The sequence below is a fragment of the Mustela putorius genome, unplaced genomic scaffold, assembly GCF_011764305.1.
Source record: "Mustela putorius furo isolate JIRA1106 unplaced genomic scaffold, ASM1176430v1.1 tig00003962_pilon_pilon_pilon, whole genome shotgun sequence".
In the NCBI taxonomy this organism is placed as follows: domain Eukaryota; kingdom Metazoa; phylum Chordata; class Mammalia; order Carnivora; family Mustelidae; genus Mustela; species Mustela putorius.
In genome coordinates this window covers 553940-576487 of record NW_025422106.1, presented here as the reverse complement: position 1 = coordinate 576487, position 22548 = coordinate 553940, and the positions used below count along the sequence as shown (strand labels likewise).

The window sequence follows — 22548 nt, the reverse complement described above, 5'->3', positions numbered from 1 at the left end:
TCATCTCTTTTAAAATCGGTTCCAAAATCTTCGTTAAGTCTAGCATCATACCAGCCTGCACTGTGGGAGAGATGACAGCCGGGGTGGGAGGATACAAGAAGGAAGAGGACATGAGAAAACACGGTAGCGCTGCAACACTAAGTCCTCGAGCTTCACTGCAGACAACTCGCTTTCCCTTCACTCTTCAACTTCCAATGGGCTGCTGTGGCAAATGTGATGCAGCACAACAGCTTTAGAGGTTTACCTTGGCTCGTGATTTTACCAAGCAATGGAACGCAGTAAAATGATCTGCTTCAAACGCGGGTAGAAACGAGAAACGGAAACAGAAAACTATGAAACTGTCCCAATGCCGCAGTGAAGCTGTGACAAGTGGGCTCCTTCCACTCGGAAGTCCCAAAATGGCTGGGCGAGGAACCGGGGCCTCAGCTCTCCTCGCCCCCGGCCCACCCAAGGGAAGACAGGGGTCGCGGCACGCCCCCCGTACGTCACCGGTTACGTAATCCCGTTCGCCGGCAAACGTGCCGCAGGGCGGCCGCCCCGCCTCTAAGCCCCTCCCCCTGAAAAGCGCGGCGGCTAGTGTTGCACGTGAAGCATGCCGGGACTAGCTCCGGAGCCTCCCGGCAGTCCCTGCGACGGGCGCGGTACGTCAGGAGCTGGCCGGCGGCGGCCGTTCTTCGTAAGATGGCGGATCGGCGGCGGCAGCGGGCTTCGCAGGACACGGAGGACGAGGAGTCTGGTGCTTCGGGCTCGGACAGCGGCGGCTCCCCGGCGCGGGGCGGCGGGAGCTGCAGCGGTAGTGCTGGAGGCGGTGGCAGCGGCTCTCTGCCTTCCCAGCGCGGAGGCCGAGCGGGGGCCCTTCATCTGCGGCGGGTGGAGAGCGGGGGCGCCAAGAGCGCTGAGGAGTCGGAATGTGTGAGTATGCGCGGGTGGGGCGGGCCGGGGGGCGGGGTGTAGGTGGTGATGGGAAGCTAGGAGTTAATGGTAGATGCTGGGGCATATTAGATGTTAGGGAAGAGAGGTAACCCCAGTGCGTCTGGAGCCCCAAGGGAGGAGGAGCTGTTAGGGGTTTCTGGGGGAAGGGCAGAGCCGCTGCACGAGAAAAGCGGATGTTTTTGTGGAAGTGAAGGGGCCGGACCTCCCTTGGTTGCTACTTGTTAAAGATGTACCTTTCCTCATCTCCCGTTTCAAACATTCCGTGTCGAGTCTTCAGCTCCCCGCCCTTTGGAAATCAGGGAACTAACCCATGTCATCTTCTTTCGTTCAGGAGAGTGAAGATGGCATCGAGGGCGATGGTGAGTAGCATCATGACAAGTTTTTTGACCGTAAACTCAGATCACCTATTTCCACCAATTGACATCCTCTCAAACTTAAGGATTTGGAGGAGGGTGCCACAACGCGGCTCTTTGTCGCACAGTGACAAAGACCTACGTCTTAGCAGTATGATCTTGGGCAAATCACTCTTTGACGCTGTTCCCCATTTGTAAATGGGGACTATAATTTTATCTTTCTGGTAGGTTGTTGTCAGAATTGAATGAGAGTTTTAACTTGACTTAAAAAGCAATCAGGAAATGTGTTTCGAATAATTTCTGTTTATTTTCTTTCTTTACATATTTCTGTTTTCTTTCAGCTGTGCTGTCGGATTATGAAAGTGCAGAAGACTCTGAAGTGAGTGTGATGGGTTCTTTTTTGTATGGTATACAGGTTGGAAATTTTTACATGTGTTTTAAAAACATGGACGCACCTGTGGTTCAAAAGTACCCATGACCTACTTGTTATTTCTCCTGTGCTTTTCAGAAACTGTCACAAAAGGTCTTGTTTACTTAGAGTGAGGGAAGTTTGGTGCATGCCTCTTCGGGTTTCAGATTTTTAAGATTTTATTTATTTATTTGACAGAGATCACAAGTAGGCAGAGAGGCAGGCAGAGAGAGAGAGGAGGAAGCAGGCTCCCCGCGGAGCAGAGAGCCCGATGTGGGGCTTGATCCCAGGACCCTGAGATCATGACCTGATCCGAAGGCAGAGGCTTTAACCCACTGAGCCACCAGGTTTCAGATTTTTTAACACTGTTAGTAGTTCACTTTTCACCCTGTCTGAAGAAAATAAGGTTTTATTTTTTTTTTTATTTTTTTTTTTTTTTAAAGATTTTATTTATTTATTTGACAGACAGAGATCACAAGTAGGCAGAGAAGCAGGCAGAGAGAGAGGAGGAAGCAGGCTACCCGCTGAGCAGAGAGCCCGATGCGGGGCTCGATCCCATGACCCTGGGATCATGACCTGAGCCGAAGGCATAGGCTTTAACCCACTTAGCCACCCAGGCGCCCCGAAAATAAGGTTTTAAATAGGATGAGAATGTTCTGAAGCCCTTCACAGAATGACAGTTCCTTTTATGCTGCTTAGGGAATGAAACCAGCTAGTTGGATATTTTTCCCAAGTATATCTGAAAACCTTAAAAGGGCAGGATTCTGAGTGGTTTGTATCAGAAACACCCCTCAGTTTATAGGGAGCTTTCTCCCTCTTAAATTCAGGAGAAATTTTCCATAAGCCAAGCTTTCGTGGTCTTATTTGTGTTGGTTGGTGCACTACTGGAGATACTATGAGAATGGCTGCTTGTTTCCTGGAGTTGAATAAAAAGGCCTGAGTTCTGGAATTTGGGTCATGAGTTTATGGACAGGAGGAATTGGATTTTATATAAACTTTATAGAACTCTTGGTACATTTTAGATTTCCATTAAGTTGTAGAGATGCAACAGTGAACGCTATACTACAATTTCTGTGTCTAGGAATGACTTAGGAAGTGAGATAAACATGCAGACAGTTATATGATGTGACAACTGCTTGGGGTAGAGTTAAGTAGGGTATTAGTGGCTGAGTACTGAATCTATCTTAGGCAGTCAGAATAAGTTGGAGTCAGGTCATGTTATAGGCAGAGGGAACAACAGCTGTGAAAGTCCAGACATAGGAGAGAAGACTGATTATTTGGAAACTTGAAAGTAGTTTGGTGTAGCTGGAACATTGTTGGGACAGGATGGATACCAGAAATAAAGGCAAATCAGGGGCCAGATCATGAAGGGGTTTACTTGTTCCTTTTCTTCATTATGTACCTGCTCTGTGCCAGGAGTTGAACTAGGCCCTGAAATAAAAAACATGGTTCTCCCCTCCTGGAATTTGCATTTTGGGGGAAGACAGACAATTAAACAAGTTATTATAGTAATGTTTGATAAGTGTCACAATATCAGAAGCATAAAGTGTTTTGGGAGCACATGGCAGGGGTAGCCAACTAACTGTTTGGAAATGCTTAGAGGATGAGATGTTAAAATAGAGACTTGAAAGGTGAGTGGGCGTGAGCAGAGGGAACACTGTCTGGGAAGAGGGTCTTGAAGGGATGGATGGCATGACAAGTTGGAGGATATGAAAAGTTTAGTGTGACTGGTGCTAAGTGATGGGTCTGAGTCCAAATCTTAAAATACATTGTGAACCCAATTAAAATGGATTTGTGTTTCTTCTAGTTTTATTTTTTAAAAAGATTTTATTTATTTATTTGACAGAGAGAAAGATCACAAGTAAACAGAGAGGCAGGCAGAGAGAGAGAGGGGGAAACAGGCTCCCCAGTGATCAGAGAACCTGATGTGGGGCTCAATCCCTGGACCCCAAGATCATGACCGGAGCTGAAGGCAGAGGCTTAACCCATTGAGCCACCCAGGCGCCCCCCAGAGTAGCTTTTTCTAACTTCATAGAGCTCTTTCTTCTGTTGTTTTCCTGTAGTCTTTAAAAAGAAAAGAAAAGAAAACATGGCTGGCTTTCTGAGATTTCCTGCTCTTGTTCCCTTTCCCAACATGTTTTGTAGCTTCTCTTCATTCTCTTGCCCCCTCCTCAATTTGATCCTTCTCTCAAGTTTTTCTTTGGTGTGGGACCCTATCTAGAAGAGATCCCTGTCAGTTGCTGTCAGTTGAAGGGAGCTGTCAGTTGCAAGATTTCAGAGGGGATAGACGGCTCTAGCCCTTTCAGAGCTTCTTACTGGAGGAGTCTCACATTCAAATGCTATTGGAGATACTAAGATCCGTCCTAGTTGCAACCCTTTGTCTTAGTTTAGCTTTCTATCAAATACCTGTTGATTAGTTCAGGCTTCTCCTGTTCTCAGTTCCATTTACTACCTGTTCTCAGGTCCATTTACTACTCGTCTCTCTTGAGTAGGGACACTAGTCTGATGCAGGTCTTATGGGTCTTGGTGCTTTATTCCTGTGTACTCATATTTTGGCATCTGGGGGATACTTTGTAACCTAGTTTTGGTATAAATGTTGTTTTTAAAGGGTTTAAATGGGGGCACCTAGGTCGCTCAGTGGGTTAGGGCCTCTGCCTTCGGCTCAGGTCATGGTCCCAGAGTCCTGGGATTGAGCCCCGCATCAAGCTCTCTGCTCAGCAGGGAGCCTGCTTCCCTCTCTCTCTGCTTGCCTCTCTGCCTACTTGTGGTCTCTGTCAAGTAAATAAAATCTTTAAAAATAAAATAAAATAAAAAAATAAAGGGTTTAAATTAGGACTTTGATTTTGCTGGCTAGAAGCCCTCATTTCATGTGGAGATTTGAAGGGGTCAGAAACTATGCTGCTCACTCTGGAAAACAACATGGAGGTTCCTCAGAAAGTTGAAAATAGAGCTACCCTACGACCCAGCAATCGCACTACTGGGTATTTACCCTAAAGATACAAATGTAATGATCTGAAGGGGCACATGCACTCAAATAGTTATAGCAGCAGTATCCACAATAGCAAACTATGGAAATAACCTAGGTGTCCATCAACAGATGAATGGATAAAAGAAGGTGTGGTGTATATATATACAACGGAATACTATGCAGCCATCACAGGAAATGAAATCTTGCCATTTGCAACGATGTGGATGGAACTGAGAGGGTATTATGCTGAGCGAAGTAAGTCATTCAGAGAAAGACAATTATATGATCTCCCTGATACAAGGAATTTGAGAGGCAGGGTAGGAGCTTGGCGGGTAGGGAAGGAAAAAAATGAAACAAGATGGGATCAGGAGGGAGACAAACCATAAGAGACTCTTAATTTCACAAAACAAACTGAGGGTTGGTGGAGGGAGGTGGGTATGGAGAGGGTGGTTGGATTATGGACATTGGGGAGGGTATGTGCTATGGTGAGTGCTGTGAAATGTGTCAGCCTGACGATTCACGACCCATACCCCGGTCTGTGTTTTTGTGTAATGTGTATTTCCTGGGGGAAATAATACATTATATGTTAATAAAAATAATTAATTAAAAAAAAAAAAAAACTATGCTGCTGCCATTTTCCCAGAATCTTCCAAGAGGATTTTTTTAAAAAGAGACTTGACTGTGAAAAGGAGGCTAGAGAGATGGTGGCTGGAAAAAAGACTGAGGTCAAGAGAGATTTTGGTGGTTATTTTTTTCACATTGGAGAATCAGGTATGGTTAAAAATTGAAGGAAGGGAGTGGAAAGGGAAAGAAAAGAGAGGCAGTAGATAATAAGTTTACTGGTGTCCTTGATTGGGTTTGTGAAAGGAAATAGGAAACAGCCAAAGGAAACATTTTCTTTGGTAATTATAGAGAGGTGGGAAGGAAAGGTATGGAGGAAGGAAACTGCTATTCTCTTCATTTTGTTTTCTTTATGAAATAGAAGGAAAGACATCGAGTAGGGAGGTTAGTGGAGGGAGGATCAGGGGAGGAATTTTCAGACTAAAGGAGGTTTAAGTAGTTGAGGTTGGAGGTGGCACTGATGTGTAAGCTTATATGACTTTTTTTTTTTTTAAGATTTTATTTATTTATTTGACACAGAGAGATCACAAATAGGCGGAGAAGCAGGCAAAGAGAGAGGAAGGGAAGCAGGCTCCCTGCTGAGCAGAGAGCCTGATGGATGCTGGGCTTGATTCCTAGACCCTGAGATCAGGACCTGAGCCGAAGGCAGAGGCTTTAACCCGCTGAGCCACCCAGACGCCCCTATATGACCTTTTTTTAAAATCCCTTCTTTGATGATTATTAGTCTGGTTGTAGACAAAAAAGGCAGACATTTTAAGTTGATCCAGTCCTTGGCACAGGGGAGTGGCAAGGTACTTGGTGATTGGAACTTAGTAGTGATTGAAGTGAATAGGCCATGGAGACTAAAGAGAGAGGAAAGTTTTAAAAAAAAAGAAAGGAAGGTGTGGAATAAGACTGGTAGGGAGAAGGTAGAAGGATCAAAGGAATGGATATCTTAAGTTGGAGATGAGAGGATAAGCGAATAAGAATAGGAGTAAAAGACTGGGGTTTTTTGGTGTGTTTTTCTTTTTTTTTTTTTTTTTTTTTGTTCGTTTTAACGTAAACTCTAGGGGCTTTTGGGTGGCTCAGTTAAGCATCTGCCTTCAGCTCAGGTCATGATCTCTAGGGTCCTGGGATCAAGCTGAAAGTCTGGCTCCCTGCTCAGCGGGGAGCCAATTTCTCCCTCTCCCTCTGCTGCTTCCCTTGCTCGTGCTCTCTCACTCTCTATATATCAAATAAGTAAATAAAATATTTTAAAAATAAGATAAAAAAATGAATAAACTCTACTCTCCCAACACGGGCCTCAAACTCATGACCCTGACGTCCGTTGTGCTTGCTCTACAGGCTGAGGCAGCCAGGGGCCCCTAGGCAGGTTTTTCTTTTTTTTTTTAAGCAGCTTTATTGAGATATAATTCTCATACCATACAATTTATTTAAAATGTACAGTTCTGTGGGGTTTTTTGTATATACATAGGTATATGCAGTTATTACCACAATTAGTTGCAGGACATTTTCATCACATTGAAAAAAAACCTTGTATCCTTTAGCTGTTATTCCCCCTGCCCCTTAGTTCCTCCATCCTCATCCCCTGGTCCCTAAGCAATTACACATCTACTTTTTGTGTCTAGGAGTTTTCCTATCTTGGCCTTCCATATGAATGGAATCATAATATATGAATTTTTGTGACTGGCTTCTTTCACTTAACATTATGTTTTCACAATTTTCATCCATGTTGTACCATGTATCAGTACTTAATTCCTTTTTATGGCTGAGTAACATTACATTGTATGGGTTTACCACATTTTCTTTATCAGTTCATTCATTGATGGATATTGGGTTTCTATTTTTTTATGTATTATGAATAATGTTACTATATAAATATTAGTGTACAAGTTTTTGTGTGGATGTGTGTTTTCATTTCTTGGCTATATATCTAGGAATGGAGTTGCTGAGTCATGGTAATTTTTTTTCTTTTTTTAAATTTTTTTTTCCCCTCAAAGATTACTTTTTTTTTTTTTTTAAGATTTTATTTATTTGACAAAGAGACACAGCGAGAGCAGGAACATAAGCTGGGGGAAGGGGAGAGGGAAAGCAGGCTTCCTGTCGAGCAGGGAGCCTGATGTGCAGCTTGATTCCAGGACCCTGGGATCATGAACTGAGCTAAAGGCAGTCACTTAACAACTGAGCCACCAGGTGCCCCAAAGATTACTTTTCATTTATTTATTTGAGAGAGAGAGACAGCAAGCATGAGAAGGGGGAGGGGCAGAGGGAGAGGGACAAGCAGATTTCCCACCAAGTGAGAAGCCTAAAGCAGGACCTGATCCCAGGATCATTGCCTGAGCCAAAGTCAGATGCCTCATCCACTGAGCTACCCAGGTGCCCCATGGTAACTGTGTTTAATTTTCTAAGGAACTGTCCAACTGTTTGCAAAGCAGCTGCACCATTTTACATTCCCAACAGCAATATATGGAAATTCCAATTTCTTCATGTACTCACCAGCATGTAATTTTCTTGCCTTGACTTTTTGATTCTAGCCATCCTAGTAAGTATGAAATGGTGCCTCATTTTGATTAGCACTTCCCTAATGACTAATGATGTTGAGCAGTTTTCCTTATATATTTTCCATTTGTGTATCTTCCTTTGAAAACATGCCTAATTGGACTCTTTGTCCATTTTTTGTTTTTTTTTAGATTTTTATTTATTTGACAGACAGATCACAAGTAGGCAGAGAGGCAGGCAGAGAGAGAGAGAGAGAGAGAGAGGAGGAGGCAGGCTCCCTGCCGAGCAGAGAGCCCGATGTGAGGCTCGATCCCAAGACCCTGGGATTATGACCTGAGCCAAAGGCAGAGGCTTTAACCACTGAGCCACCCAGGCACCCCTCTTTGTCCATTTTTTAATTGGGCTGTCTTTTAATTGAGTTGTAAGAAATTTTTTTAAGGTTTTTATTTATTTGAGAGAGAAAGAGAGAGCATGAGAAAGGGGAGGGTTAGAGGGAGAAGCAGACTCCTCCCCAAACAGGGAACCCAATGCCGAACTTGATCCCTGGACTCCAGGATCATGACCTGAGCTGAAGGCAGTTACTTAACCAACTGAGCCACCCAGGTTCCCTTGAGTTGTACGAATTCTTTATAAAATATTCTAGATTAAAGTTCCTTATCACGGGGCACCTGGGTGGCTCAGTGGGTTAAAGCCACTGCCTACGGCTCAAGTCATGATCCCAGAATCCTGGAATAGAGCCCTGTATCTGGCTCTCTGCTCAGCGAGGAGCCTGCCTCCTCCTCTTTCTCTGTCTGCCTCTCTGCCTACTTCCGATCTCTCTCTGTCAAATAAATAAATAAAATCTTAAAAAAAACAAAAGTTCCTTATCAGATACATGATTTGCACATCTTTTTTTTCCCTATTCTTTGGGTTTTCTTTTTACTTTCTTGATGGTGTCAGGTTTCAATTTTTATAAAGTCCAGTGTATCTTTTTTTCTTTTTGCTCTTGCTTTTGATGCCCTCAGAAGGCTTTTCTGAATCCTTGCCAAAACCAGAGTTGTGAAGATTAACTCCTATGTTTTCTTGTAAGAGTTCTATAGTTTTAGCTCTTATATTTAGGTTTTTGATCCATTTTGAGTTAAAAAAATTTTTTTTGAGAAAGAGAGCACAAATAGGAGGAGAGGAAGAGAGAGAAGTTGACTCTCCACTGAGTGGGGATCCTGACGGGCTCGATCCCAGGACCCTGGTATCATGACCTGAGCTGAAAGCAAACACCTAGCTTACTGAGCCACCCAGGTGCCCCAATTTTTATTAAGATATATTTATTTGAGAGAGAGAGAAACAGCATGCGTGCACGCAGTGGGGAGTGACAGCGGAGAGAGAGGTTTTTTTTCAGATTTTATATATTTCTTTGACAGAGCACAAGCAGGGGGAGGGGGGAAGCAGCAGGCAGAGGGAGAGGGAGAAGCAAGCTTTCCACTGAGCAGGGAGCCTGATAAACTGGGCTTGATCCCAGGACCCTAGGATCATGACCCAAGCCAAAAGCAGATGCTTAACTGAGCACCACCAGGGAGAGAGAGGCTTAAGCAGACTCCTCACAGAACATGGATTCTGAAGGAGGGGTCAGTCTCACAACCCTGAGATTACCACCTGAGCCAAAACCAAAAGTTGGATGCTTAACTGACTGTGCCACCATTTTTTGAGTTAATTTTTGTATATGGGGTGAGGTAAGAGTCTAAGGTCAGTTTTTTGCACGTGGCAGTTTTGATCAAAGGAGTATGTAAGAGTTTTTAAAGAGAAGCAGGTCTACTTTTTAAAAAATGTACAGCATAAAAATGAAATGTATAGGGGTGCCTGGGTGGCACAGTTAAATGTCCTGACACTTGGTTTCAGCTTGGGTAGTTATCTCAGGGTTGTGAGATGGAGCCCCACATTGGGCTCCATGCTCAGCATGGAATCTGATGGAAATTCTCTCTCTCTCCCCCTGCCCCTCCTGCTTGTGCTTTCCCTCTCTCTCAATAAATAAATCTTTATAAATAAATAAAGTAAGTTAAGTAAAATGTACAGGATGGTTCTCCTGGTTGACTCAGTGAGCAGAGCATGCCACTCTTGATCTCAGGGTCATGAGTTCAAGCCAGATGTTGGGTATGGGGCGTACTTAAAAAAAAAATGTAGGGGCGCCTGGGTGGCTCAGTGGGTTAAAGCCTCTGCTTTCGGCTTGGGTCATGATCCCAGGGTTCTGGGATCGAGCCCCACATCGGGCTTTCTGCTCGGCAGGGAGCCTGCTTCCTCCTCTCTCTCTCTCTGCCTGCTTCTCTGCCTACTTGTGATCTATGTCTGTCAAATAAATAAATAAAATCTTTTTTTTTTTTTAAACGTATAGCAGTTCCAGATTTGACTTGTCTGGAGTGTGGCTATGGAAGCAGATGCCTGTAGCAGAGGTGAAGACTGAGCACCTTGCCAGTCTTCTGGGTCAGTGGCAGGGTGGGCTGATGCAAGGCATAGAGGTGTTGCTAGGTGACAGGAGCTTCACGGGATTAGGAGTTTAAAGTCAGGCTGGAGAACTTAGATCTAGAAGAGATACTGTGAATGAGGAAGATAAGAACTCTACCTCATACTCTTGAGATATGTAGGGAATGAAAGAATGGGCTAAAACTTCTGTGTGAGAATGCTACCAGGGAAGCAGTTGCTTTAGGGGAGAGCATTCATTGAAGGTAAAATCAGCAGTGGAGGAGTTTGTCTCTGGAAAGGATTTTGGTGTCAGCTCTTGGCCAAAGCAGTGTGATCTTGGGGTAGCACCTTTTGGCTTCAGTAGGTGCCAGATTTTAACTCTAATTTGTAGTCTCCTCAGCATTACCCTGTTTGTATCTTTCTGTCCTTCCCTGGAAATAAAATTAGTTTCTCATTTGGAATAAAAGAGTTGCCTCATTTGACATTCCACCATGGACTGGAGGGGGTAGAGCATAAAACAAAGTTCTCTCATTAATCATGCTAATACTATTTTAAGATGTTTGAATTCAGTCTGTGTGTGTGTGTTTGGTGGGGACTAATGAATTAAGGTCACATATGCATATCGAACAAGACTTGCAGTTTCGTCTTCAGAACATGCAGGGAACATGGGATCAGGGAAAGAACTAAAGGATTACTACCCATCTATCGCCATGTCCAGGAGAAGAATAACTCTTGACTGAGGGGACATGGGAAGAATCAAGGGTGCTTGGTTATTAAAAAGCTATGGGTAACGCACCTGGTGGCTCATTTGGTTAAGCAACTGCCTTCATCTCAGGTCATGATCCTGGAGTCCCAGGATCAAGTCCAGCATTGGGCTCCATGCTTGACAGGGAGTCTGCTTCTCCCTCTGACCCTCCCCCTTCTCATGCTCTCTCTCTTTCTCTAATTCTCTCTCACTCTCAAATAAATAAATAAGGTCTTTAAAAAAAAATCTTAAAGAAAAAAAAACGGTGTGGGTAGGGCTTGCCTGGGTGGCTCAGTCGGTTCAGCATCTGCCTTTGGCTCAGGTGGTGATCTCAGGGTCTGGGGATCAAGCCCCACATTAGGCTCCCTGCCCAGTGGGGAATTCACTTGTCCCTCTCCCTCTGCCCCTCATCCCTGCTCGTATTCTCTCTCTTGCTTGCTCTGCTCTCATTCAGATAAAATCATACAGGGGCGCGTGGGTGGCTCAGTGGGTTAAGCCTCTGTCTTCGGCTCAGGTCATGATCTCAGGATCCTGGGATCGAACCCTGCATTGGGCTTTCTGCTCAGCAGGCAGCCTGCTTCCCCTGCCACTTATGCCTGCCTCTCCGCCTACTTGTGATCTGTTTCTCTCTGTCAAATAAATAAATAAAATCTTAAAAAAAAAAAAATGTAATCCACTCTTTCCTTATTTGAGAGTAAATAGTGCCTTGAGAAATCATAGTGTTATTACAAAGAGTTTGCAAGTTCAGTAGTTGAGCTTATTATTTATAGACTAAGTCTATATTTCCCACCTTTATGTAGTACTGTTTTTGAATATATAAATTAATGCAATGTAAATTTATTTTGATGTATTGAATGTATAGTAGTTGTTTGTCATACGTTTTTTCAGTCAGTGGATATTACACCAAGTTACTGTCTAATGGAGATCCATGAAAATTAGAGAGCCTAAAAAGAAGGTCCACATAATCTAAAAGGTTGAGAATCTGCCTAAACCATTTTGAGATGGGAGAATTCACAACTTGAGTTGAAGTGTAATTTTTAGGCCCTGCATGTTTAAGAAACAATCCATGAAGATGGAGAGAAATTATTAACATCTCCTTCTGTATTGTAGGCAGTTTAAAGCCTCCCTTTCATATTTCCTGGGCTCCTTCCCCAGAGGCTACCAATGTTAACATTTCCTTCCATATCCTGGAAAACTTACATGTATCTGTATAAATGTATGTGCATTTATTTTTTCTATTGTGCTTTTTTTAAGTGCCCCATCCTTCAGAAATTTTAGTAAGGATATTGATATGTTTATTTTTAATCCTTACATTATATTAAAATTTCATTAGAAAATGTTCACTTAAAGAATGGGGAAAAAAATGCACCGTTTTGAACTGACAGGGTAACTTTTTTCAGGGTGAAGAAGGAGAATACAGTGAAGAGGAAAACTCCAAAGTGGAGCTGAAATCAGAAGCCAATGATGCTGCTAATTCTTCAGCAAAAGAAGAGAAAGGAGAGGAAAAGCCTGACACCAAAGGCACTGTGACTGGAGAGAGGCAGAGTGGGGATGGACAGGTCAGTGTTCACCAAAGGCCTCCACTTTGGGGGTCAGAATAAGGGCTCTTAACCTTGGAGAGAATAAGGAGCCCTTTATCTGTCTTCTAGGAGAGCACAGAACCTGTGGAGAACAAAGTGGGTAAAAAGGGCCCTAAGCATTTGGATGATGATGAAGACCGGAAGAACCCAGCATACATACCCCGGAAAGGGCTTTTCTTTGAGCATGATCTTCGAGGACAAACGCAGGAGGAGGAAGTCAGGTAACAGCCTCTTGTTGCTACTGTGTAGTACATATTTAGTGCTTACTATAGGCCAGGCACTTTGCTAATTTACTGCTCACAGTACTTTAAGGTTATTATGATTATCATTTTTGTACAAATGAGGAAAGTGAGGCTTAGGATCTTTGGTAACTATTGGTGGAGGAGCTGGGATCTGAATACATACTTCACTGTCTTCTTTAGTCTGAGGCTCAAGCCTCTGGGACATGAAGTACTTGTGTAAGTTGCTTTACAAGCAAGAGATGTTTTCAGGGTGCCGAGTAGTTTGAGGTAGTCTCCCCGTATTTCTGTGTGTGTTCTGTTTGAGCCCAGCAGGCCCTGCAGTGATTGACTCTTGGTTTTGTGCGCTCCATCTGGGAAGATGGGGAGACCAGTGAAGTTCTTCCTGTTTTTCTGCCCAGCCTTCTTTTTTGTGTGTGTGTGTGTCTTTACTTGGCAGAGTCTGCCTACCTAAGATACTTCTCCCTGGTTTTATCCAGACCCAAGGGGCGTCAGCGAAAGCTCTGGAAGGATGAGGGTCGTTGGGAACATGACAAATTCCGGGAAGATGAACAAGCTCCAAAGTCCCGACAGGAGCTCATTGCCCTTTATGGCTATGATATCCGCTCAGCTCACGATCCCGATGACATCAAACCCCGAAGAATCCGGAAGCCTAGGTGAGAAAGTTTTGGTTTACACTGTTTATATTTGTAGAAAGAACTCTGCTATTTATTTATTTATTCATTCATTCATTCATCCGTTTGTTTATTTATTTATTTATTTACTTTCAAGATTTTATTTATTTATTTGACAGAGAGAGATCACAAGTAGGCAGAGAGGCAGTCAGGAAGAGAGATGGGGAAGCAGACTCCTGGCTAAGCAGAGAGCCCAATGCGGAGCTCGATTCCAGGACCCTAAGACCATGACCTGAGCTGAAGGCAGAGGCTTAACCTGTTGAACCACCCATGCGCCCCAGAACTCTGCTTTTTAAAATGCCATTCCAGCCTGTAATTCAGTGGATGAGGAATATGGGAAGTCTCCCTGACCCTCAGTTTAGATCTTTAGTGGTCTTATTATTATTTCTTTTCTTAAGACTTTGTCGTTCCATTTATTTAGGTTTGGGAGTCCTCCGCAAAGAGATCCAAACTGGATTGTTGAGCGACCAAACAAGTCCCATCGCCATCAGGGTCCTGGGGGTACCCTACCACCAAGGACATTTATCAATAGGAATGCTGCAGGGACTGGCCGAATGTCTACTCCCAGGAATTACTCTCGATCTGGGGGCTTCAAGGAAGGCCGTGCTGGTTTTAGGCCTATGGAGGCTGGTGGGCAGCATGGTGGTCGGTCTGGTGAGACTGTTAAACATGAAAGCAGTTACCGATCACGGCGCCTAGAGCAGACTCCTGCACGGGACCCATCTCCAGAAGCTGATGCTCAAGTGCTTGGCAGTCCGGAGAAGGAAGAGGCGACCTCAGAAATACCAGCTGCTGCTCCCGACACTGTACCACCAGCCCCTGACAGGCCTGTTGAGAAGAAATCCTACTCCCGGGCAAGAAGAACCAGAATCAAAGCTGGAGATGCAGTCAAGGTTGCAGAAGAGGTGCCCCCTCCACCCGAAGGGCTAAACCCAGCACCTCAAGTCCCAGAAACGACCCCTCCTCCACCTGCTAAGACTGGAAACTGGGAGGCTCCGGTGGATTCTACAACAAGTGGACTTGAGCAAGATGTGGCACAACTAAATATAACAGAACAGAATTGGAGTCCCGGGCAGCCTTCATTCCTGCAACCACGTGAGCTTCGTGGTAGGTACTTTAGGGTTAGTGACTAGCTTTTTACCTTGTTCATCATTGGGTTTGTGGGTATGGGATTTAGGTCTCAGGGATATGGGGTCTGACAAATATCTTTGTTCTCATTGAAAGAAACAGAGGGATTCGTGGGTATATTCATCCAAAGACCTCAGAGAAGTTTTATCTGTTACCCAAGACTACCTCTACTACTTGGCCTACTATTACCTGACTAGCCATTGATACGGAGCTCCTGCATACAGAATCTTTTACCCATTCTCTGTAGGAAAAGTTGGAAGATGGTGGCAGTAGTCTTATTATATGAGCTAATGGTTGAATGTTTGAAGGCAGAGACAGACTTACTTGAATTTGGATGAGAATTGTGTAGTCTCTTTGAAAGGAAAGCCTAAAGAAATTTCTTAATGGAGAACTAGGCTGCCCTATAGAACTTTCATAGTGTCAGAAGTTTTTGAATATTTGTATTGTGGCCAGAGTGACTGAGGAACTGAACTTTTAATTAATTGAGATTTAAATAATTATATGTGGCTACTGGATATCACAGTGGACAGCATAGTTCTAGAAGCTGGGACCTATTTACCATCGTTCTTGCCCATCTGTCTATGTCTCCCTCCAGTCAGGTAGATAAAAGGATCCTTTCCTTAATTTCTGAAATCTGATTTGAATTTAAAAATTGATAATCCTCACTTGGACTGGGAATTTCTTTCTTTCTCTCTCTCTTTTTTTTTTTTTAAAGATTTTATTTATTTATTTGACAGAGAGATCACAAGTAGGCAGAGAGGCAGGCAGAGAGGTGAAGGGGGAAGCAGGCGCCCCACTGAGCAGCGAACCCGATGTGGGGCTGGATCCCAGGACTCTGGGATCATGACCTGAGCCGAAGGCAGAGGCTTAACCTACTGAGCCACCTAGGTGCCCCTGGACTGGGAATTTCAGCATCCTTTTCTGGTGTGCATGATTTTTGAATACCAAAAACCCGTGTAGCCTAAACTGGACCTGGAGTTAATCATAGGATGAGGACTATACCCTTCTACAGATACCTTATTGCCATTGGAAGACAATCTCTAAAATACCCTTTTTTTGTCGTGAGTCATTTTCAGCCAGAGAGGAGTGTCTTCCCAGACTTCCAGCCTAGAACTCTGTGGCCAAGAACAATTGGGCACATTCACAGAATGTCCAGTTGTTTCTCAAACTAGGGCTGAAATTTTTTCAATATGTTTGATAATGGACTGTGCTGATTATAACCTCCCAGGGATTCTGTACTGGGAAATATTTAGTGGGAAAATTGCATTTTCTCATTGAAGTCCTTTTTTCCCCACATTTAAAGGCTTTTTATTGTTGTACTCAGCTTGCATACAAGTAGGGGCAAATTTCCAAATGCTATTGACAGGAAGCAGAGATACTTTATTATTATTTTTGTTTCATTTTGTTTTTTAAAAATTTTATTTATTTATTTGACATCATAAGTAGGCAGAGAGTTAGTGCAGGGAGAGAGGGGGAAGCAGGTTCCCCACTGAGCAGAGAGCCCAATGTGGGGCTTGATTCCAGGACCTTGAGACCATGACCTGAGCTGAAGGCAGAGGCTTAACCCACTGAGCCACCCAGGCAACCCGCAGAGATACTTTAAAAGGAATTTTGTCAGTTTAAAAGAAGAAAGCAGTTCCCCATGTTGTATTCTTTAACTTGTCAGTTTTCTTGATGTTCTCTTTAGTCCCACTCATACCTATCTGCTCTTAAGCCGTGAATTTTGTTTTGCTGTGTCACAGGTATGCCCAACCACATACATATGGGAGCAGGACCTCAGTTTAACCGGATGGAAGAAATGGTACAGAAAGGGAGAGGGAGTAGTTGGGGGAGGGGGCTGCATGCAACAGCTATTCATGGTTTAAACTAAGATAACATTTTGGGAGTCAGTGTTTCATTGATTTACCCATATTTCTTTTAATTTGGCTCTCCAGAAAGGGTAGCAGGGCCCAGGTTTAGATCTTGATGTTTCTCGTTGGTTTTTCAATTCATTTTGCAAATCCTCTTTTCTTTCCTCTATTTTTTTTTAGAGAGAAAGAGTGCACAGCAGAGGGTGGGGGAGCAGTGCAGAGAGAGACAGAGAAGGAGAACCTAAGCAGTTCCCCATGGTCAGCTCAGCACAGAGCCCAGTGTGGGTCTTGATCTTGTGACCTTGAGATCATTACGTGAACGAAAATCAGAAGTTGGATGCTTAGCCTACTGAGCCCAGGCGCTTCTACTCTTTCTTTCTTTCTTTTTTCCTTTATTTAAGTAATCTCTATACCCGTATGGGGCTCAATCTCACAACCCCAAGATGAAGAGTTGCATGCTCTTCTGACTGGGCCAGTCAGGCGCCCCTCATTTTGCAAATACATATGCCATGTACCTGAAGGAAGGTGGAACTTGATATGAGAGTCCGCTCTCTTGGAGTCTTTTTGCTCAGACCTCTTTATTTCAGGGTGTCCAGGGTGGGCGAGCCAAACGCTATTCATCTCAGCGGCAAAGACCTGTGCCAGAGCCCCCTGCTCCTCCTGTGCACATCAGTATCATGGAGGGACATTACTATGATCCACGTGAGTTTTTTCTTATTATTGGCACACCTTTCTTGGCAGCCCAGAGTGAACTAAGAGACCAGCCTCTTGCCTTCTGAGTTTGCCTTCTGACTTCTCACAGTGGTTATCAGACATTGTCTGGCTGCTGCTTTCTTCACTTGGAAAATTGAGAACATCTTTTAAAGGGTTTGGGGGACAAGGAGATTTGTCCATGTGATATGAAGAGTGAGGGTTTATGAGAGTCCCAATGTGATATCTTACAGTGCAGTTCCAGGGACCAATCTATACCCATGGTGACAGCCCTGCCCCACTGCCTCCCCAGGGCATGATTGTGCAGCCAGAAATGCACCTTCCCCACCCAGGTAAGCTTTGCCCTCTGCTTGTATTTTTCCAGTACATGAGGATATGTGTTGGGGGCTTCACAGACTCCATCGTTCTGAGCTCTGTGCTGCTTGCTCACAAGGCTAGCCACTCTGGCTGCTTGGGCAACAAACTCGTCTTGAGTCCATCCTGAGGACTTCCATCCTGAGTCTGTGCTGAGCAGGGCAGCCAAGCCATCCCATGGAAATGATGCTGTTCTCTGTTTCAGTTTTTGTTTTCCTCTTCCTGTGCAGGTTTACATCCCCACCAGACTGCGGCACCTCTGCCTAATCCAGGCCTCTATCCCCCACCAGTGTCCATGTCTCCAGGGCAGCCACCACCTCAGCAGTTGCTTGCTCCTACTTACTTTTCTGCTCCAGGCGTCATGAACTTTGGTAATCCCAGTTACCCTTATGCTCCAGGGGCACTGCCTCCCCCACCACCACCTCATCTGTATCCTAATACGCAGGTGAGATGGCTAATGAGCAGATTTTTCTAGGTACACATCCTTTAAATCAGATAAGCATGTGGTATGGGGAGAATGCTCAATTTGAGAGAACATTTCATTGCCACTGATTTTGTGTGTGGCGCCAGGATGCCTCTTGGTGGTCAGGAGCGGGAAATGCAGCTTATGTAATGCCCATCATCTGTTTATTCTCTTTTGTTTGTTTGTTTCTTTCTTTCTTTTTAAAGATTTTATTTATTTGCGAGAGGAGAGAGAGTGTGTGCAAATGTGAGCAGGGGGAAGAGGGAGAAGTAGACTCATGGGACTCGATCCCAGGCCCCTGGGATCATGACCTGAGACAAGGCAGTTGCTTAACGGACTGAGCTACTTAGGCGCCCTCTTCGGTTTCTTTAATGGTGTTTCATTCAAGTGCTTCGGTATGTCTTAGGTGTCCATGTCTGCTCTTTATTCAGTTGAATGGAGAAGCTGTATTATCCTTACACTCCCTGTACTGCTTAACTCCCAACAAGTTGACACCATCCGGTGTGTGAAGTGTCACCATTGAGCTCAGCCTCTTCCATTTTTCAGTTGATGGTAGGAGTCAGAGAAAGCTAAGTAGTACTTTGAAAAAGTACAAACCAGAACATAATTAGGATATAGTAAGGCAGAAATGAATAATCACTTATTTTAAAGGGGAACAGCTTAGAGATTTATAAAATTCCTGAGTACATTTTTTTACCTGAATAATGTTTCCTGTTCATCCTAGTTTAGGTGAATTTATCCCTAACTTTTTTCCTTCTACCTTATTGGGGTCACAGGCCCCATCACAGGTATATGGAGGAGTGACATACTATAACCCCGCCCAGCAGCAGGTGCAGCCAAAGCCCTCCCCACCCCGGAGGACTCCTCAGCCAGTCACCATCAAGCCCCCACCACCTGAGGTATGAGAGCTGCTTCCAACATCAGTGTGCTTTCCTTTCTCCTAGTTTTCTCTCCTTTTCTGGGTGTGTCTCCATGGTTGGTTGGTTGGTTTTTTTAATGACTGGTAACAAATTCTAAATTTCTTATTTCAGGTTGTAAGCAGGGGTTCCAGTTAATAGGAGTTCCCAAGTATTTTAAATCAAACATCATACAAAAGTAAGTATATGGGTATTACGATCTCATAATTTCTTTTTAGAGATTTTATTTCTTTATTTGAGAGAGAGAGAGGGCAAGCATGAGTGGGGGGAGGGTCAAAGGGAGAAGGATAGTCCCTGCTGAGCAGGGAGCCCCATGTGGGACTCGGTCCTGGCACTCCAGGATCATGACCTGAGCTGAAGGCAGTCGCTTAACCAACTGAACCACCCAGGTGCCCTGCTTCTTATAAATTCTTAAAACTAATGCTCATGGTTACTTGCTTAACAATCCCCTAATTAATGCTTCAAGTTGTAATCATGAGATATCTTATGGGGAAGCTTACAGGAGTCTCAAAATTGGCCAGCTGCTTTGTTTTGCAAATGCACTGAGCAGGGTTGAAGCAGAAATCATTGTTAACTTGGCGGAATTTCATTTGGGAAGCTGCAAGGAAAAAATGCAGGAGGATATTCTTTTTTAAGGAAAGGGGAAATCTAAATTTGAGATGTTCGTAGCAGAGCTAATTTTAAAGGTCATAAAGAAAGACCATGGGGGTTTTCTGTTGATTTGTTAGGGACTTTATTTTAAAACACATTATTTAGAAAGGTGGCTTTTTGAAAATAGCTAATGCTTTGATGATTCTTCCCTTTTCCCCACCGCTGTTAGAGAACCCAGGAAAGAAGAGAAATACAGCTGGCTGTGTACTCCCAGGAGGGCTTCAAAGATACAGGGTGGCTCCTACCAGCAAGCAGCTGAATGAGAAGGAACCCTGACCACCTCTGAGGACAGGCTCTGTTGGAGAAAGGGACAAACAAGTGGACTTCCTCCCCTTCTCTTTTCTTTACTGGAGTTGGCTGTGCTCAGAGGAGCAGAGACCCAGCCAGCTTCTGGGTCTACATCTAGAAGTCCATGTCTTTTACTCTTCATTTTTTCCTGGGAAATTGAAGTGTCTTCTCCCAGGGAAGCTCATTCCTGTTTGTTTTGTTTCTTAAGATGTTCGTTTTTAAAACCTGGCTTGCTATTTATTCATTTAGTTTCTTTATCTTTCTGCCTTTAAATGAGACAGGTTAATTCTTCTTATTTTCTAGCTCCTCTGCTTTCACTTTTGGATTTTCCCTGCATCCCAGATAATTGAAATTTTACCAGCCAGTTTTCCTCTACCAAGCCTGCAAAGAGGTGGCCTTTCATTTTTGGCCGTCCTTTGTTGTTGTATACTTGGATTCTCTTAATTCCTCTAACCCTGTGGAAGCAGAGCCGTCCACAGAGTGTTGTGGAGAAAAGCTCAGAGTGTGTGGTAGGAGCCCAACTTGACTTCTGTTTTCAGGAATCTGAGCCTCCATCAGTCCCTGTACTGTGGTAGGCATCAGTCCTCTACTTGAGGGCAAAGTCTCTACAGTGGAGAGAGATGGCAAACCAGATGCTTTTGTGAGAAAGGGAGAGTGGAGTAAGCCTTTGCCTTTTAGGGGACTATATTCATATAGTCCTCAGGGCTCAGTCTTTGAGGTAAGTGGAATTAGAGGGCCCTGCTTCTCTTCTTTCCATCCCTCCTATGACACCCCCTTTCCAGTTGCTATGGACCAATGCATCTCTCTAGAGGCAGATACTGTCCAGCAAGCTACCTTGTACTTTACGGTTGCTCTTCTTGTCTTTCCTGCTACAAGTGTTTTAGATGTTACTACCTGGTTTTCCCCAAGTTCTGCTCCTGTCCTTGCAAAACATCTGGGCTTCAGGCCTAAGGAAACCAGTCACTTTCGGGGCAAGGGTTCCTCCCTCTTCCTCCCTATCCACGGCGCTGAACCACTCCCCTGCTGCCTCTGCAGGAGAAATTCCTGTTGCTGCAGCACTTGCGTCTGCTGGGAGTAACTTGGCCACTGTCCCAGTCCTACAGAACGTGAGGGAGATGGTGGTGGCTATGTCTCCCCAGGTAATGTCACTGTTTCTATTCCTTCTCTCCAGCAGCTAATCTAACCACTCTTTGAGTCACAGGTGTGGGGTGGGGAGTGGGGAGAGGCACTCAAGCTGTAGACTCCAAGGAGGAAATAACTAAGAGATTCTTCCAGGGGTGGCTGATGGTTGTGCCTTTTGTAGGCTGTCCCCTTTGCCTTAAACCTGAAGATGTCTCCACAAGCCTGTGGGCAGCATGCCCAGATTCCCAGACCTTAAGACACTGTGACAGTTGTCTCTGTTGGTCCACTGTGTTTCGTTGCAAGAATTTCTCCATGTGTGTTGTTGTTGTTTGTTACCGTTTTAAAGGGTGCACATTTGTGATCAGCATTGTGACTTGGAGATAATAAAATTTAGACTGTAAACTTGGCTCCTTTGCCAGTGTTTTGCATGAGTCTTGATTTGGGAGGGATAGGAGAGGTCTTGCTGGTTCCCCAGAGCCACAGTCACAACTCCTGCCAACTCAGGATTTGTGAAATGGAAGCCCCGAGAGGTGAGGAGCCCACAGGTGTGTCTGTACTCCCCACTGGTTATCTTCTCCTAACTCCATCGCCTCATAGACCCAGGATACCATGTAGTCCCTTAGATTGGAGGTGTCAAGGACAGAAAAACGAATGAAATGTAGTTATCCTTTTCACCTTTGTTAGTGTTTGGCCAGTGAGTAAATGTGCAACTGTACCAGGTCCTAAATGAGGGAGGCACAGGTGGTTAGCTTTCTTCTTGAAAAGTAAAGACACATTGGCACTAACGTACCAAGAACCATAGCCTAAGAGTGAGGCTTCGCTCAATCTTCGTCGAGGTAAAGAAAAGCAATTGAGACCATCAGCTGTCGCTTATCTTACCAAGGCCACTGGCTGGGCCTCTGACGTGCACAGGTCAGCTCCAACCTTTGTTTCCTTTCAGATCCTGGGTAGGGCAGAAGTTTACTACAGAGGTTGATCCCAGTGTGTGTGTGTGGGGGGGTGCAGTTAAATTTTAATGTGGAGCTGGTGGCAGCTGTTCTTGGGTACCCCAAGTCCTTGTACACTGAGGGCATGGACATCCTAGTGTCTACCTTAAAACAGTTGGGACTCCCCCTACATCCTTTGGTACTGCTGCTTGAGCTGGCGGACCATGACTCTTAAACCCTATCCCTAATTCCTCTTCATGTCCATTTGCTTTCCTCCACAAGGTGATGGGTAACTATGGGCCTGATCTCCTGGGGTCATGCAAAGAATGCCAGCCAGTCTTGGTAGGTTACTGGGAGCAGGAATGACTGTGTTAAGATGCTTCCCCTTTACCCCTGCCTCTTGCTTTCCCGGTCCTACGTTAGATCCCATTGAGCTCTGTTGCCCTGGTAACAAGCTCAGGGAGAAGAGAAGAAACTCAAGCTCAGCAAAGCCCCCAGTTTGTCTACCCTACCAGCTTGCCTCTCGGTGGGCAGAAAGGGAGTATAAAGGGCAGACAGATCAGCTTTAGGTAGCCTTGGCCCATCCCCTTTTAGGGACTCGGAGTTGCTTTGCCACCCTCTAAACAGCTGTTAATCATACCACTCTCCCACTATTTCTTCCACGCCAACCCCCATCCTCTGTGAAGTCAACACATAGGTCTGTTACCT

The 22548-nt window shown here is 44.6% G+C and overlaps 1 protein-coding gene across 1 annotated transcript; it reads left to right on the top strand.

Moving 5' to 3' along the window:
- The first annotated feature begins 600 nt into the window (after window positions 1-600).
- Window positions 601-21320, top strand: CASC3 (CASC3 exon junction complex subunit). Its single transcript, XM_004764615.3, has 14 exons — window positions 601-912; window positions 1265-1292; window positions 1628-1665; window positions 12338-12496; window positions 12587-12738; window positions 13236-13412; window positions 13852-14537; window positions 16301-16359; window positions 16996-17110; window positions 17353-17451; window positions 17704-17918; window positions 18713-18835; window positions 18968-19031; window positions 19674-21320. Exons 1-13 carry the CDS (start codon window positions 682-684, stop codon window positions 18989-18991), a joined length of 2106 nt encoding a protein of 701 aa, XP_004764672.1. The 5' UTR covers window positions 601-681; the 3' UTR covers window positions 18992-19031; window positions 19674-21320.
- Window positions 21321-22548: the final 1228 nt, after the last annotated feature.

Excerpts from the sequence above, each read along its gene's own strand:
- CASC3 (XM_004764615.3), top strand. The coding sequence starts at position 682 with ATGGCGGATCGGCGGCGGCAGCGGGCTTCGCAGGACACGGAGGACGAG. Across the intron at positions 913-1,264 it reads GCGCTGAGGAGTCGGAATGT|GAGAGTGAAGATGGCATCGA; the intron begins GTGAGTATGCGC and ends TCTTTCGTTCAG. Across the intron at positions 12,497-12,586 it reads GGCAGAGTGGGGATGGACAG|GAGAGCACAGAACCTGTGGA; the intron begins GTCAGTGTTCAC and ends TCTGTCTTCTAG.